The 17,986-nt window shown below is 36.0% G+C and overlaps 1 protein-coding gene across 1 annotated transcript in view; it reads right to left on the bottom strand.

The window, feature by feature from the left end:
• LOC134749552 (receptor-type tyrosine-protein phosphatase kappa) overlaps nt 1-17,986 on the bottom strand; it is a 212,486-nt gene that overhangs the window by 17,127 nt on the left and 177,373 nt on the right. The window contains exons 5-7 of the mRNA XM_063684538.1: nt 13,803-13,890; nt 9,139-9,215; nt 4,541-4,675 (exon numbers count right to left, since the gene is read on the bottom strand). Of these exons, the coding sequence (XP_063540608.1) occupies nt 4,541-4,675; nt 9,139-9,215; nt 13,803-13,890 (300 nt within the window). The remainder of the gene's footprint in view (nt 1-4,540; nt 4,676-9,138; nt 9,216-13,802; nt 13,891-17,986) is intronic.

The following is a 17,986-nucleotide window of genomic DNA, read 5'->3' as shown; positions in this document are numbered from 1 at the left end:
AGAACATTTTTAAATATTGATCAATGAGCCCCCATAGTGGAGACAGAATGAAATATAAGGAAGTGGATCAAAAGAGTTGATGGATTGTATACGACAGTAGTCGAGAACTTCTAAGAGCGTTCAAAAAAACGATAAATAACGCAAAAAAGGCTGACATAATGCCAATGGCACTCTCCTGCAACCGTTCTTGTCATAAGCGCCTTCCGACATCCGATATCGGAAAGGCGCTTCCGATAAATTCAGCCATGTCGGAGCGCCCCGTCAGCTGTCGGACCGATAATATTTGGTTGCGTGCGTATGTGTAGGCATAATGCTTGTTGAAGTGTGCGTTCCGCTAAAGACGGCGCCTGGGCGCGTCCCCGCGGCCTGACTACGGGGATGTAGGATCCTACATCCGATATCGGATCGGACAGTGTGAAAACACTCTAACGGTCAAGTAGCTCAATTACTATATATTTTCTAATCCCAACAAGGTCTAGTTTCCCCTCCGGGTTGGAAAGTCTATAGCAGTCACTTTAGTAAAAATAAGTGTTTAATTCGGTGCTTGAATTTTTCTTTTAAATCTTACTACGCCAGACCGTGTTCGTACATTTATTTACGAACCAGAAATATTAATAATTCTACGCTGTAGGTACCACGCTTCATATGAGGAATAATAACTTTCCTCCAGAGCATAAATAAAAGAGATAACTAATAACACTGAAGGAAAAAGGCTCTGAAACTTCAGTGTATTCATATTTTATTATTTTACACCATTTTACCGGAGCAACCGCTGTCGCGAGCGTCTCGTTATATAATCTTAGAAAACTTTCAACCCTCGATATACTTAATAAATAGGGTGGAAAATATTTTTCAAATTTCGTCAGCTCGTCTCGAGAGAGGCGCTGGCGCGGAAAATGCTGACGGCGGCGTAGCGCGATCAACGGAGTGGTTGGAGCTAACAATAATGTTTTTTGTGACGGCGCATATGAATAATTGTTAAATATTCTAAATTTAGTACCAATTTAATATTTATTATGTTCTGCTATCAATCAAATTCAATTATTTTCTTGCGTGGATATTGATTTGCATCAACATTCATGTAGATAGCCCATATATGACCACTACGCACCACTGTTATTACACTATCCTGCAGCAAATTAATCTAAGATTTTTTAAGATGATGTATTTCAAAATATCGTCCAGCCAATATGCCAACTAACCTATAATATAATGCTTTGGACATATGCAACGTTATATTATTTAACTTTATATTATTGTATGTGTCTGGGCGTAAAACGGCGTAATATTTTAGTGGCCGAGATCAGTTTTGTACACTCAAGCTCATACAAAATGTTGGTTTGGGTAATAAAACCCCTCTGTTGGAATAATTCCTGATTTCACGTATCAAGCTCGCTTGCCTGAAAATTGTATGTGTTAAAGTCCGACCAGTCGCACTTACTGTGCTGTTCACTTGAATTGCTTATTTTGGTAATCAGCACTATTCAGAGGACATGAATACTGCTGATTTCAAACTTGGAATCTCGTTTAAATTGAAGTTTAACATTTCTCTTATTTAAGATTTAAATTGTTTGGCTGATAAATGGAAAAGAGAGATTGTAATATACTTATAGTTTGTTAATGGACTATCTCATTTCGGGCGTAGACGGAGAAAGTCATATTGTCTTTGTCTTGCACTGGTGCTGGCGCCCAGAAGAGGGGAGAAGTGTAGTTTTTTTTGTTCTTATTTACTGACAAGATTTGCTTGACCAACTTTAGTAACTTTTTTGTTGAGTACTTATGCTTTTTGTAACAATTACAATTGTTGTTTAATGCTATAATAGGTATAATGCTATTAATGAAATGAAATAAGGATTCACTTTTTACCTCTCTCTTAGGAATGGTTTGTTTGTTTGTTTGTTTTTACTCTTTATTGTACAAATATACATATTAAAAATTACATGGTACAAATAATAAGATCTACAAAGGCAAACTTATCCCTTTGAGGGATCTCTTCCAGTTAACCTTTGAGTAGATGAGAGGAGAAAGTGAAAAGAGGGTGACAAATGTAGCAAAATGTACAACAAGGTACCAGAAAGATAAAGGATATAAATACATACAAAATTAATAGGATAAACATATAATATATTACACAAAAAGGAATGGTTGGTTACTACATTTATATTTAGTTCGATGTGACGTGTTCATTTTTTATTGTTAATATATTTCACTACAAAAAAGTGTAGGTAGTTATTTGGCTGATATCCTACCTCACAAGATCAAGATGGTTGCCTACTCACTGTAGGATTTCAAATAATAGCATTTTTTTTAACTGCGGCCTGGTAACTAATATAAAACTCCCAAAATACTATTGAAAAAAACATTAGCAATTCGCGTTTTCAAACAGTTAACATCAAGTACCGAATGAGATTTACACATATTATAATATCTTTAAAGTTTTAACTTGTTAAATCTCTGAATATAATAATGATAAAATGCAAGAGATATTATAAAAGCGAATATTCGCTATACTAAATACTTTACTAATGTATTGGGATGAAAATTTGTGCAGTGATGTGTGTCATATGGGATTAGGTTTGGTATTAACAAATTTTTGCATTTCTTAACCAATTTCTACCAATGTAATAAGCGTGCAATGTAAGCGTGGAGTAATATTTCACTCCAGTTATAATTTACTATGAATATATTATCCCCTGTAATAGGTAATCTAAAATAAAAATACGATACGTTATTGACGTCGTAACTTTGAGCACGAATTCCAAACAATCACAGTCAAGCCGCCAAGTAAAATCTGGCAACATTAACCATCATATGATTTTCTGAAAACCAACCGCGACACAAGGGAACTTTGCATTTCATGACTTCACAAGACAAGTAGACTGAATTATGCGAAAGGAGAATGCGAAACAATGATAAATTTCTTTGCAGAGGAAAAACGGTCTGTGACAAGATTGTGTTGACATAAATTGGATTAAAAGTAGTTAGTGTCTGTTGTATCCAAGTATGAAACTTATTGTTTCTTTTGAGAGTTCCGTACCCAAAGGGTAAAAACGGGACCCTATTACTAAGACTCCGCTGTCCGTCTGTCACCAGGCTGTATCTCATGAACCGTGATAGCTAGACAGTTGAAAATTTGACAGATCATGTATTTCTGTTGCCGCTACAACAACAAATACTAAAAAGTACGGAACCCTCGGTGCGCAAGTCCGACTCGCACTTGGCCGGTTTTTCTTTTTATAGGGACATTCTTACACAAATTGACTAAGTCCCACGGTAAGCTCAAGAAGGCTTGTGTTGTGGGTACTCAGACAACGATATATAATATAATACTTATACAAATACTTAATACATAGAAAACATCCATGACTCAGGAACAAATATTTGTGCTCATCACACAACCTAACCTAACATAACCGGGATTCGAACCCAGGACCATCGGCTTCACAGGCAGGGTCACTACCCTTTAGGCCAGACCGGTCGGTTTAATATTTATGGTGAATAATACCGAAAATCATCATCATCATTACTTAAGATCTATGCTCTGGTCGTTGGAACAATTGCTACTATACCATATTAACAGTTACTTAACTTTGCTTAATTGCTATTTTGTTTTATGTTTTTTTATATTAAGTATCAGGTCACAGTTTCAAAAATAATGGCAATATTTACAAGTTTCCTAGTAGTAACTTAGTACTTAACTAAATACAAATCAGTCATTTCAACCAGTCCTTAACAAACCATAATAACTTTTATAACTACGTTACCTTATTCTTATTCTTAGGACACTGTTTCATGGCCATACCTTGATAAAGTCGAATGTCTTGGTGAGCATGACGATAGCAGCCGCCCGCTCCTGCCATATCATCCTCCAGAAGTCCAGCACCGTGTCTTCTGTGGGCCCTTGCGTCACTATGTACGCATTGGGTTTTAATAATAACCGCTTTAGCTGGTAACCTACGTCAAAGGACACTGTTTCATGGTCATACCTTGATAAAGTCGAATATCTTGGTAAGCATGACGATGGCAGCCGCCAGCTCCTGCCATATCATCCTCCAGAAGTCCAGCACCGTGTCTTCTGTGGGCTCTTGCGTCACTATGTACGCATTGGGTTTTAATAATAACCGCTTTAGCTGGTAACCTACGTCAAAGGACACTGTTTCATGGCCATACCTTGATAAAGTCGAATGTCTTGGTGAGCATGACGATGGCAGCCGCCCGCTCCTGCCATATCATCCTCCAGAAGTCCAGCACCGTATCTTCTGTGGGCCCTTGCGTTACTATGTACGCATTGGGTTTTAATAATAACCGCTTTAGCTGGTAGACCTACTTTAAAGAACACTGTTTCTTGTTCATACCTTGATAAAGTCGAATGTCTTGGTGAGCATGACGATGGCAGCCGCCCGCTCCTGCCATATCATCCTCCAGAAGTCCAGCACCGTGTCTTCTGTGGGCCCTTGCGTTACTATGTACGCATTGGGTTTTAATAATAACCGCTTTAGCTGGTAGACCTACTTTAAAGAACACTGTTTCTTGTTCATACCTTGATAAAGTCGAATGTCTTGGTGAGCATGACGATGGCAGCCGCCCGCTCCTGCCATATCATCCTCCAGAAGTCCAGCACCGTGTCTTCTGTGGGCCCTTGCGTCACTATGTACGCATTGGGTTTTAATATACTCTGCGAACAAAACACATTCATTAGGTATATTATGAAATAAAACTAATTAGATAAGACGACCTGTTGTTACCTCTGTCCAATTGTCTTTGTTTATGTTTCTGTACATGTATATTAAACTTAAAATATATGCACCTCCGTCAAAATTACAGTGCTACTTTCATACAGAAGATAATGAATAAAATTAAAACAGCATTAAAAAACCGACATTAAAAAGTATTTTATTATGAGTCTATAATTGCTGGAAAAATACCTCCCCCACTTTTTCCTGCCTTCCCGATCCCTCTGGCCATTACTTTAAAAAGGAGCCATCGCCGACGAGGTCTGCCAGATCTTTTGAGCTGGGCTGCCACTCTGTGGCGATTTTAGCCCACAGCTCACTCGGCATTCGGCAGACATGACCAGCCCAGTTCCACTTTAGCTTGGCCGCTTTTCGAGCTACGTACCTAATTTTGTTCTGGAGCACAGCGTAAAAAGTACAAACAAACAAATCAATTTTTTTTTATCCAAATTTTGATTTGTGTTTTTTATGTAGTAAAAAAAAAAACCTTTGTTTAAGACATCTATTTCAGTTTATAAGATATTATTAATCAAATAAAGTTGTTGAGTTCAACGGTAGATTTGTATCGTCCGCTTATGTTGAAAACATGGACAGATAAGCGGCACTCCGACCATTCCTCCTAAATTATTACGGCTCGATAGTGACCGCTACAAATTGGCCTCATTTGCGCTTATTGCCGCCCTTTAAGACCCCGATATGACTTTATGAATGAACGTTTCAGCTTTGCAGGTAGTCCTTATCATTTGATATAAACGTATGAACTTTTACGATAATATACCGAATGATTGCGGGGTCTTGATGCGGAAAGATAAAAAGTGAACAACTTAGTTATTCCATGAAACCGATACGTTTTCTTTTACAGGAACCCGATTCAGATTTAACATTTGAACTAGTTTTGAAACGACCTTGAACATCGCTCACGCTGATTGGTGCATGCAAAATGAAGTTAAATTCGAAGAAGTGCGCCAATCACCATCACGATCGTCAAGGTCGCGACCGGTCGTATCTAAATCAGATTTCTGAACTCCAGGTATATTTTTAGTGGTCTCTGAAAAGTTGAACAGTATGGCCATTTTTGTATTTTTTTTCTTTCCTGTATTCACTAAATCATATTAATGCAGGATGTAATAATCGAATAATAAGGGTGCATCCTTAAATAAATTGTACTAAAACAGTAAAGAATCACGCGTAGGTATATAAAATATATAAGTACGTAATAGGTATATAACCTCCGTATTCTTCTTTTCTTTACATACATATCTTTACATACGTATCATACGTACATACATATAAACACGCCTATTTCCCGGAGGGGTAGGCAGAGACCACGGATTTCCACTTGCTACGATCCTTACATACCTCAACATATAAATCATAGTCCACATAAATGTATCTCTAAATACATATGTGACTTAACCTTCTCGGCACTCATTATATACAAACGTGCTCAGTTTTCCAAGCTCAGTGCGGGAGAGAGTAAATAATATTTATTAATCTTCCACTTTCATCATAAGCTTTTAAGAGTTTTACGGGTTTCGTAGTATTATTGATCGTAACAGGGTTTGTAGACTCAATAAGCTTCGCTTACCCGATCATTAGTAAGTAGGTACCTAGTTACCTACTTAAGAAACTTAGTTCAGAGCCAGATTTTTAGTTTTTTATACATTTGTGTTTAATGTATTTTATTTGTGCTAATATTTTATATCATTACCAGGCATAAGATAAGATAAAATACATACTCATTAATAATCAATAATGTTGTACATGTACATTATGCCTAGGTATTTGTGAGCGTTGTTATGCGAATACACTGAAAAGCAATGACAATAGATACCCTACCCTTTATGTAGGTAATTGCATGCAAAACATTATTGTAAGGCAAAGTTTTCAAGAAAGAGTCAGGCTATAAAAAAAAAGAACCCATTGGTATGCACCGACTGCATTAGAAAAATTATATGGATACCTACTAATAAATTAGAATAAATCTAAGTTCGTCTTTATGCTCGTTGCATTCGTCTGCATATTGAACAAATATTGAACAGGTTTATTAAATCAAAACTGTTTATTTCTGAGTAAATATAAAATTTTGCTTCGAAAACTGAACGGCGAAGGTTTCGTCGAGCTGGTATACCTATATAAAATTATATTCAAATCCAGGATCTCTGCCTCGAAAGCCGTTTCTACATTAGATTCTGTTTTAGAATAAAACTTGCTGGCATTTTAAAATAAGGATTATTTTATTATGTTTGACAAAAGCATTGTTAGATTCTATTTAGTGAATTTTCTCGAACTAGTACAAAATGACGAAAAAGTTAACGTGAAAATAGAGTTTTTATGACGTCAATGGCAAAGAAACAAAGGGCAATTTCAGATGATACATACATTCATTTTATGTGTAGCAATGAAGGTCACCTAGATACTATTACCATTATTAAACGAAAACGTTTTTGAGCTTGTTACTTCTTCTCTGTTGCCATCTTACGACTGTATTGTCGTATTTTGAATACTTTATTTTAATGTTATATAGCAACTCTACTGAGCAAGTACCCACTTGTTTAACATTTAATAGACTGAGAAGAATTGGAACCCATTACGAGCAAAACTCGAGTTTGACTTTCCGTCGATTGTTATCCGTTCTGTATGGAGTCTTCAGTCCCTCCATTATTTGTTGTAAAATGAACAAAGTTTAAAGCAGTGTTGCTCTGCAGCTTTTAAAAATATTAAACTAAATGTAACACATGACTGTATTGGTAGAACGCTTAATTAAATGCCTTAATGAGTAGAAAAAAACTGGCTTTTATAATTTGACTTATTTTATCTGCATAATTATCTGGCTTTTGTGGCTACACCGTAGTTGGGTATAGATTTACTGTTTTGTTTTATTAAATTAAATAAAAAAACAACACTGCTTCGATTTTCGGTGAATAACGGTACCTAAAAAATAAATGGAATCACTTAGTGTAAGTATAAAAAATAAATGTTATAGGGCATATTACACAAATTGACTAAGCCCTAAACTAAGCTTATTGAAGCTCAATAAGGCTTGTGTTGTGGTTTAGGCAACGATATATATATTACTAGCTTTTGCCCGCGACTTCGTTTGCGTGGACTTAGTAACCGCAGCTAGAGTAAGAATAGCGCCTGGAGAAAATCTCATAGCAATCTAAATTTGAGCATATTATGCACACAAATTAGCAGGCACTTCGTTAATTATCTCAATTCCACCCCACTTTTTACTTTCTTAAGGGATGATTTTCGGGATAAAAACTATCCTATGTCCTTCTCAGGAACTCAACCTATCTCTATGCCAAATTTCATCTAAATCGGTTCAGCGGTTTAAGCGTGAAGAGGGAACACACAGACAGACAGACAGACAGACAGACTTTCGCATTTATAATATTAGTATGGATTTATATAAATAGTTATACAAAACTTAAATGTGATACCCTCACCAGGATTTGACCCCAGGACCATCGGCTTCATAAGCATATCCACTGTGTTTACAAGTTGCCCATCACTCGCTATTAGTAACGAATACTTACATCTATATAGGAAGCATTAATATAATCTGAGTCTGGTTCCCGGTCCACTGTGTTTACAAGTTGCCCATCACTCGCTATTAGTAACGAATACTTACATCTATATAGGAAGCATTAATATAATCTGAGTCTGGTTCCCGGTCCACTGTGTTTACAAGTTGCCCATCACTCGCTATTAGTAACGAATACTTACATCTATATAGGAAGCATTAATATAATCTGAGTCTAGTTCCCGGTCGGTCCACTGTGTTTACAGGTTGCCCATCACTCGCTATTAGTAACGAATACTTACATCTATATAGGAAGCATTAATATAATCTGAGTCTGGTTCCCGGTCCACTGTGTTTACAAGTTGCCCATCACTCGCTATTAGTAACGAATACTTACATCTATATAGGAAGCATTAATATAATCTGAGTCTGGTTCCCGGTCCACTGTGTTTACAAGTTGCCCATCACTCGCTATTAGTAACGAATACTTACATCTATATAGGAAGCATTAATATAATCTGAGTCTGGTTCCCGGTCCACTGTGTTTACAAGTTGCCCATCACTCGCTATTAGTAACGAATACTTACATCTATATAGGAAGCATTAATATAATCTGAGTCTAGTTCCCGGTCGGTCCACTGTGTTTACAGGTTGCCCATCACTCGCTATTAGTAACGAATACTTACATCTATATAGGAAGCATTAATATAATCTGAGTCTGGTTCCCGGTCCACTGTGTTTACAAGTTGCCCATCACTCGCTATTAGTAACGAATACTTACATCTATATAGGAAGCATTAATATAATCTGAGTCTGGTTCCCGGTCCACTGTGTTTACAGGTTGCCCATCACTCGCCATTAGTAACGAATACTTACATCTATATAGGAAGCATTAATATAATCTGAGTCTGGTTCCCGGTCCACTGTGTTTAGCACCACTCGATTGTAGTCATCTGAAACAACGGTTGTATCTATTAGATCAATTATCGAATAGGAATAAAAATACATATCTGTCTGTGGTTGCGTGTTGTGGTAGTGTGATGTGGTAACAACTAATTCCTTTTGCCAACTTTTTTTATTCTGAGATAGCATTGACCTTTCATGTTTGCGTGGTGGTCAAAATCATGGGTTCATACCTCGGTTGAGCTGAAGCAGAAAAATCGTTCATGAAAAAACTACAAACAGATGACAACAAAATATTTAGATCAGTACGGTTTACACCAACACCATGGTAACATGTCGCCAAAAGCGACCAAAAATAATAGTGAGTAAAAACCGTACTGATCTAAATATTTTGAAATATATCTCACGATAGTTTAAGTTCGATTAGATGACAGCAAATTCGGTCAGGATCCTTATCATACATATACAAGAGGTTAATTAGATTTTCAGGCCGGTTTGACTACGAGTAATTACTTAGTTGTTTAGATAAATATATCTTGCTCATAAATCCACCAATGTTTTTGCGAGGGCTAAGAAGGTGGTTTTGTGCGCGCCCGTCCGCCCTTGATCAAGGTTTGATGCCCAAATGATAGACTACCCATTGCAGACTTCACATTATAAGGTTTTCAAATCGCGGTTACTATACGGGCGCGCTTATGCCTTAAAATATTGTGCTACGAGTACGATCATCAATCAGTTGTATTTTATACAGTTTGTTTTGTGTCTGTAGATCTTTATCTAGTCTAGGAGTAAACATAAGTTTACCCCTAGTGATGTTTTTTGTAGATGTATGTATGTACTGAAGGGACTTGTTACGTGAAATCATAAATTATGATGTATCTTTATAAGCAATTCAGTTCATTAGAAAAATACTTCCTCTTTTATTTAAAGTTTTAAGCTTTTACGTAACGGGCCCCATTTCGTAAATGTCATATAAAACGTGGATGGTCGTACTTAATCATGTGGTATAGGAGCGCCAACTTGTGGTAATCAGCCGTCGCACTGTGGCCTGAAATTCGGCTCTCATTGAAATAGAAACCAGTTTTTTTTATTGAAATAAATTATGCTCAGCATTGTTATGGAAACTTTTTAGTTTGGGACGATTTGGCATAAAGAGTGTCGCCAAATGGTTTGAAATTCATAGTTTAGCATAACAATGTAGGTTTTTAGCAGTTTTGTATAGAAACAATTAACGATTTAAAAAAATCGCACTCGAGACGGAAATATGTAGTATGCCAAAAAACACAAATAACTCGTAGTATTACCATCTGCGAAAATATTACGGTTTGTTTCGCGGTTTTTGAAATAAACTGTTTTTTTTTGTTCCTGCTCCATACATTTTTTTCGAAAAAAAATCATAACGACTTTATGCCAAATCGTCCCAAATTCATAAGTCACCATAACAATGCAAAAAAATTTAAAATAACAACTTTGGTTTCTATGTCGATGAGAACCGAATTTCAGCCCACAGGTGTGCGTTGCTGTTGCTTTACATAGTGCATGTTTTTATTATCAGTTTTTTTTAATAACTTAAATAACTAATGTAAAAGATTAGTAAATCTATAAATAATTAAAAGCTATATTAACTATTTAATTTTTACTTCACTATGAATATGCTTTTACTTAACATTTGAACTAACGTGTCACTATTTTCTTAGAGCAAGTAACTATAACTAATAGTAAGTGATCTGTGGGTCAAACTTAACCCTAATAGCCTTTTAAGCCAGGGTTGACGGCCCCTGGGAGCAAAAAATCTAACTTTCATTTATCATTACCTAAAACGAGCGGCCATTATCTTAATCTCCGAAATCGTGATTTTATGAATATTGGGAATTTGGTTTATTTTCATTACCTATATTGAGTCTTCAATAAATTAAATAACGAGGCGTATTTAAATTTTAGCAATATTATGCTGTAATATTTTTTATTCTGACCAATAACACTTGCGTGTTGTTTTGAGTAGTGTTTAAACAAAGTAAGAGATCGGTAGTCGTTACAAGTAATTATGTATTTCCATATAACAATAACAACTTAAGCAAAACACAAGCAATCTCATATTTAAATAGGTTTGTATATGTCTATTTACCCTATTGTGGCGACTGATTGTCTTCAAGCTGTCCTTCCAAACATACAATAAATGTTTACATAACAAACATACATAATTATGTTCTCTGTAAATTGCCTTCTATTCGCGTAGCCACGTAGCAGTTTCGTAGCCTTCTACGGCCTCTACGAAGCGCTACGAATTGAGTTTACGCTAAATATATTCAATTAGCGTAGACTAGTAGAGTGAAGTTCAAGCAGTTCATACATTGAATAAGCGAATTTGCTGTCAAACTTAGATTAATTTAATAACACTGTTTGATATATGTATTATATCAAACTAGACCTACCCACGGAAGCACGAATATATACTAAGCAACACAACATTATTTAGGTATATACTCACTTGCAATGAAAACGGAATTTGGTATAAGTAGAATTTCTATACAATGTGACCCGTCGAATTATTGAATTACATGTTAGATAATCTTCAAGATATCAATAAAAAATACTATTTATTGATTTTAATCAATTACCTTGCGATGTTCGAGCATACTAGTTTTAATTATTAGCCGACGGAAGCAAATTTGCAACTAGTTTAGGAAAAAAAATCCTAATTTTCTACCCACCGGGGGGAGTCGGAACGCACATTGACACGTTGGCTGCCCATCTTACTACACCTACTGTATTGCTCCCACGCCCAATAAAAATTTAAGTGAGCTTTTGAACCCACCGGTGATGCTCATGGCAGCCAACGTGTTAATATGCTGGTCAAATTTAAAGACTCTATTTCATATTTACACATAGTTTACATGTTTTCTAAGCTTAACCTCTAGAGCGCTTCAGTTTCACAGTATTTAGTATGGAACTCCTATACTCGCTCCACGGGTTAAGGTTTCAAGTTCCTTGACTCTCGGCCCGATTCGAACTTTTAGATACGTCAAATATTAGGTCTAGAAACGATGTGTCAGTGTCAAAAGTGACGTTTTTGTTTGAAGAAACGTCACTTTTGACACTGACATATCTAATCTATATCGTTTCTAAACCTAATATTTAACGCATCAAAGTTCGAATCGGGCCGTCTAGTAAGGTGCGGTTGCCCGAATGAAGGGTGTGAACTTTCCAAACTCCGACTCAAAGTGCCAACAGTCAGGCATGTCTCCTGAATGCTTTATTGTACAATAACAATCTGTCCCGAGCTTGTTATGGAACATTCAGACTTTGATCACTGTTTCCATTTGATTCCAGCTCTGATAAACAAAGCCTCGCCGAGGGTAAATGCTGTATTGGTGTTATTAATTGTTATTCATTGTCAAGTAAATATTTATTATTCATTTCCAGCGTCCTCGGCACCATGCCAAAGGGGCCAAATTTCTTAGACGTATTTAATTCTTATTTAGTATTATTTTATAGTCTTAATGTAGTTTTATTTATAGATGTCAGTTTTTTTTATGTACCACATATATTGCTAATAAATAAAGTTTATTGTATTTAAAAAAAAAAATTGACAATGTCAAATGTCGAGGTCATAAACTCATTTACTGAATAAAGTGAGTTTATTCATTTTAATTGAGTTGGGATATTTATCATAAATATTTTAAACTCGGTCATTGATTGTTGAATACCTGTTTTACATTCAAATCGTAATTAGTTTTAGCCTAATATATGCACATCAAATGCGTATAAAGCTCGACCTTAAGTTTCTAAAACCGAATTGAAAATTAGACATACCTATCCGCTTTAACTCCCTTTTCTTTAAGTTGGTAGGGTGCGTTGGGATAAGATTGAACGGGTTTATCATGCGGGGTAAGATCAAAAGTCGCCCGTAATGCTTCGGCATACTGAGGATTTTTTGCCGACCGTAAAACCACCCGACTATACCCAGTCCAGTACTACAACTATGCTCCACTAAGATCAATTAAATACGTAATTATAAGTAAGTATCTTCTTCTTCAGGTGCCTCTCCAACTAGTGAAGGTTAGCAGTCAGCTCTGCATAATTTTGTTAGTCCTTGGCGAGGCGAAAGATTTCGGCCACCCTTTTAATCCCGGTCCATTCTAGGATGTTACGCAACCACGATTTCCTTCGACCGCCATCGTTCCTTTTTCCAGCGACCTTTTCCATTCCATCATGTTCAACTGCATGAGTTTATACCTGTCATGTCAAGTATAAATACCAATTGAATGTACTTTTTCGTTTTGTCTGAGTAGTATTGGAATATTAGTCAATATTAAACTTAGATATTTTTTTTAATAGCCTATCTTGGACTCCTATAAAGGCCTCTCCTTTCTTCCGCCACTCATCACGGCTTGGTGCATGCTCCCGCCAGTCGCTGCAAAAAGCGCCGAGGTCATCCAGCCATCTCTTTTTTGGTCTGCCTCTGGTTAGTCTGAGGTGTCCATTCGGTAGCCAGTTTGGCCCACCGATCCGGGTGAACGAAGATATTTGAGATAATTTTGTGCTATAGATGTGAGATTGGGTGTTTTTACGGTACTTATATCTAATATATACTAGGATAGGGGTAGGATATACTAGGATAAAGAAATGTAACTTACAAGGTATAACTTTTTGGTTCTGGTTTTTGTGTAGATTAGTCTTCTTGGTGGCGTGCCGACACGAATGCGTCTCCACTTTGACCGCTGTCTGTAAAAAATGATAGCATGAGAAATGTAATAAATAGGTACCTAAATATTTTATGACAGTCTTACACATCCACCTACTTCAAACTTAGCAAAGTTTGTATTATGGGTACTTAGAACATAGAAAACGTCCATAACTCGGGAAAAAATATTCATGACACAACACAAATAACTGACATGACCGGGATTCAAACCCGGTCATGTCAGTTATTTGTATTCTACAAGTCTCAATTACGTAGATTAGCTAAATGTCGTTATTTGACTGATGTATTTGTAATTTGTTATTGGTAACTGGTTATTATTTCTAGACCTGTTTTTGTTTGTTTTTGTTACTATTTTTTAGGTTTTATTGTTGACTGTGTAATTGGTATTATTAGCAAATAAAGAACTTAATACTGAATACATAAGTCAAAATAACGACAATGCATGTCTCGCTCGTAATTTTCATGTACAGATGTAGTGCATTATTATTTTCCATCGTATTTTCACGGAAACATACGAACGAGTCTTGCTATTACAGTCAGTCTCGGTATAAAAAGTACTGACATTGACTAAAGTAGCATGACATATACGAACGTTTCCGAGAAAATACGACGAAAAACAATTACCTATGTGCATCTGTACAAATATTACTAACGTAAAACATTTTCGTGTAACTGCGAGATACACGATTTAATAAATTATAAGAACAAAGCGTAGATAATCAGCATTTGCAAGTCTTGTGATTTCCTACATTTTGTTTTCTCTGACTAAAATGTCTTATTTTAATATAAGTAACACGGCAGTTGCGCTCTTATGGACTTGAATACGGGCTTAAACAAAAGGGGTAAGCTTGCAATTTTACTGTTATTTCCTATTGTTCATACTGCTTGTAGTGTTTTTAAAAACCACAAGAAAAAGGCGGTTGTGACAACGTGCTCACTAGCGCCAGTGCGAAATAAATGTGATTATTTAAATTTTAACTATTGATATATATATTATATTTTATATTATATATCTTATATTTATTTTTTTAATTTAATCTTCGTCACTCACTGTGTATAACTATGTATTCACTCATTAAAGACCTAAAAGCTTAGAACTTGACCATCTACATCCATCCATCCATCCATCCATCCATCCATCCATCCACCCATCCACCCATCCACCCATCACATCCATCCATCCATCCATCCATCACTCCATTCATCCATCCATCTTTATCACTCGACATACCTATCCAAATAATAACATATAAAAATAAATACCTAAAAAAATATTCGTATGTAAAACAAGCCAGCTTACAATCTCGGTTCAAGTCCCAATATTGACCGCTCTCACCGCGGATCAAAGGACCGAGATAATAGTATTTTATACAATCGTGATATAATAGAGAGCTTTTCAGTCGAGTACCGTGTTTAAGCAACGAAGCTTGCTGAGTTGCTTAAGTTAAAGTACGAGATTGAAAAGCTTGATTATAGGCTAATTTGCATTAAATCGAGTCTCCTTAAACAAGAAATATTTTATGGAAATGTATGAAGTTCTATTTTCAAAATTTTTATAATTGACTAAACTGTATCGATAAAATTCTTATGCTTGAGTCGGAAGTGCCATAGACTATCCAACGTTGAAAAGAGTAAGGTTGTAGTGTTGCATATGAAGTTGTAATACACAGATTATACTCGACGAGTAGAAAAAATGTTTATCAACACACCGTCGATGATTATGAGCCCATCTAAATAGGAGTCTCTTTTCTTTATGTTATCACCACTTTCGTGTAATGTTGTTAATGAAATGATAATCGAAGGTCGAATAACAAAAGTAAAGTTACTACATACATTATTTTACTCTATGCTTGTACGTAATTCTTTATAGACCCGTTTTCATAGTGCCAATGTAACTGGAAAATTCTACAGTACATTATCCACCTTAATATTCACTAATAGTTTCCCACTAAGTCGCTAAGTATCGTGGAAAGTTGAGATATTGTAGACTTTTCCCTCTCAGCTAAGCCGAAAGCCGAGAGGGGCACGTCGTATCGGCTTAACCCAGATATTTACGAGTATGCTGCCAGCACGTTTAAAACTATACACAAATTGTACTTACGACTTAAGTATTTATTAGTTTGTAAACTACAGTTTTCAGAAGTTTTGGCGTTGAGATATATCGCGAGATTCGCGAGGGAAATGCATTAAGCGAGAACAAAACGCGTGGTATTTATTGTAGTATATACAAATGTAAATCGTAATGAAAATACGTCGTCAAAAATAGAAGCGCCACGAGATAGACTACTCGTCTTTTTCTGACTGGATTAATTAGAGTGGGACGGGTACTTCTAGTCTATCTCGCGGGCAAAATACTGGCGCGGCCTGTGCTAAGCCTACTGGAACTACGTATGTATATAGGTACATTGGTAGTTACTAGTTAGTAAATCTATGCGCGGTTTTCAGAACAAATTTGTTGTATATATCGGCGGCAGATCGTAAAATCCCCGATTTTCGAGTTATTCCTAGGCATATCATGAAACGCCGCCATTTCATGATCTGACTAAGATTATATATATACCAGGTATATCACGATATGCCTTATAAAAGAGACGGCAGATGGATCACACCAATGCATTCGTTGATATTCCTAGCTTCATGCCGGGCGCATCGTAAAATAATTGATCGAGATATTCCTAGGCATATCATGAAACGTCGCCATTTCATTTATTTATTTATTCAACCACCAGCCATATCGTGCAAACCTCAAGGTGTGATATTCCTAGGCAGATCATGAAACGCTGGCATTTCACGATATGCCTAGGAATATCTCGATATGCCCGATTTTACGATCTGCCGCCGACCCTTTCAAAGCCAGCTTTTCCAAACACCCGATTATTCAGATTTACATAGCTTCAGTTCGGCTCGAGTTTTCAGATCCAATTTCCTTCATCAAGAGTATAAAACACAGTTTTCCAATTTGTGACGACAAAAGGAACGTAGGTATTAATTTGTAGCTGTGTGTCGCCCGCCGTATTGTTTGTTTCGTCCTGCCGACATTCTATAACGTTTCTCGTATTGTTGAAAATAATTGGCTATTAAATTGCTCTCTCAGCATAATTTTGCCCTAACCTTGTAAGTATTTAATGAATGGAAATGGAATGTAATTTCAATCCTTATTTATTAAAGGATCAGTCGCTTAAAACAATGCATAAGCTTGCATTGCCTAGCGTAACCTTTGGTATCTATTTTCTTTCTAGGAAATAACACAGCTTTTGCCTTTGTATTATTTTCCCAACTAGTAATGTAAGAAGGCAAACTTTACTTTTAAATGGAAACTTAATATGTTATCGGAGATCTCAGTTGTTGTTAGCGAAAGCTAAGTGACTGATAGGTTTAATTAAGGCACCTACTCGTATCTCGTTGCTCTTTTCCAGTTTTAGGATTCCTATGATCCAGATAAAAGTATACAGTGTTCAATATTCAATACGGGCAAACAATAAAACCATAATATTTATCCGTGTAATCATTTCGTGGCACTTTAATATTTTTTTTTTATATTATGTAATGTCTTGTTTGTTTGTGCTTACGAATAAACTTTTATTCTATTTATTCTATAAGAAAAATATTTATAAGAAAAATCGCATTTTTCAATTTAGACATATTACAATACACCTGTAAATGTCTAAATGTAATCTCATTACTGATAAGTACTTAAGAGCCGGCAAGAAAATCAAACGCTTAAGCAAGCAGGGGACTAGCTTTCTAACATAGATAACAAGTTTAGTAGTCTAGGAATTTACTTAAAGTGGAACATGAATCACTTTAAACTCAAAATTGTAAACTATCTACGTTACTAATATTTAATTCTATAAACCCACTGCTCTCATATTTTAATTTTATCTCATAAAGTCGTTAAGAAGTCATGTCTCCCGACCACTTCCATATTTGCGGTGAAAGTTTCAGTTTCCCATTTAGCTGTTTGTGCTACTAACTCTGCCTTTGGCGTGCATTTGTGGTTCTTTATTTAATTTTCTCATAGCGTACTGTGTTTCTGTACTTTAGTAAGATTATATATAGTACAAAGATAGATATAACTCCGTACTAGATGGATAAAGTCTAAGGAAAAAACGTGCC

The sequence above is a fragment of the Cydia strobilella genome, chromosome 18 (assembly GCF_947568885.1).
Source record: "Cydia strobilella chromosome 18, ilCydStro3.1, whole genome shotgun sequence".
Lineage (NCBI taxonomy): Eukaryota > Metazoa > Arthropoda > Insecta > Lepidoptera > Tortricidae > Cydia > Cydia strobilella.
Note: the sequence above shows the minus strand (reverse complement) of the source record. Positions and strands in the feature narration are given on the sequence as shown.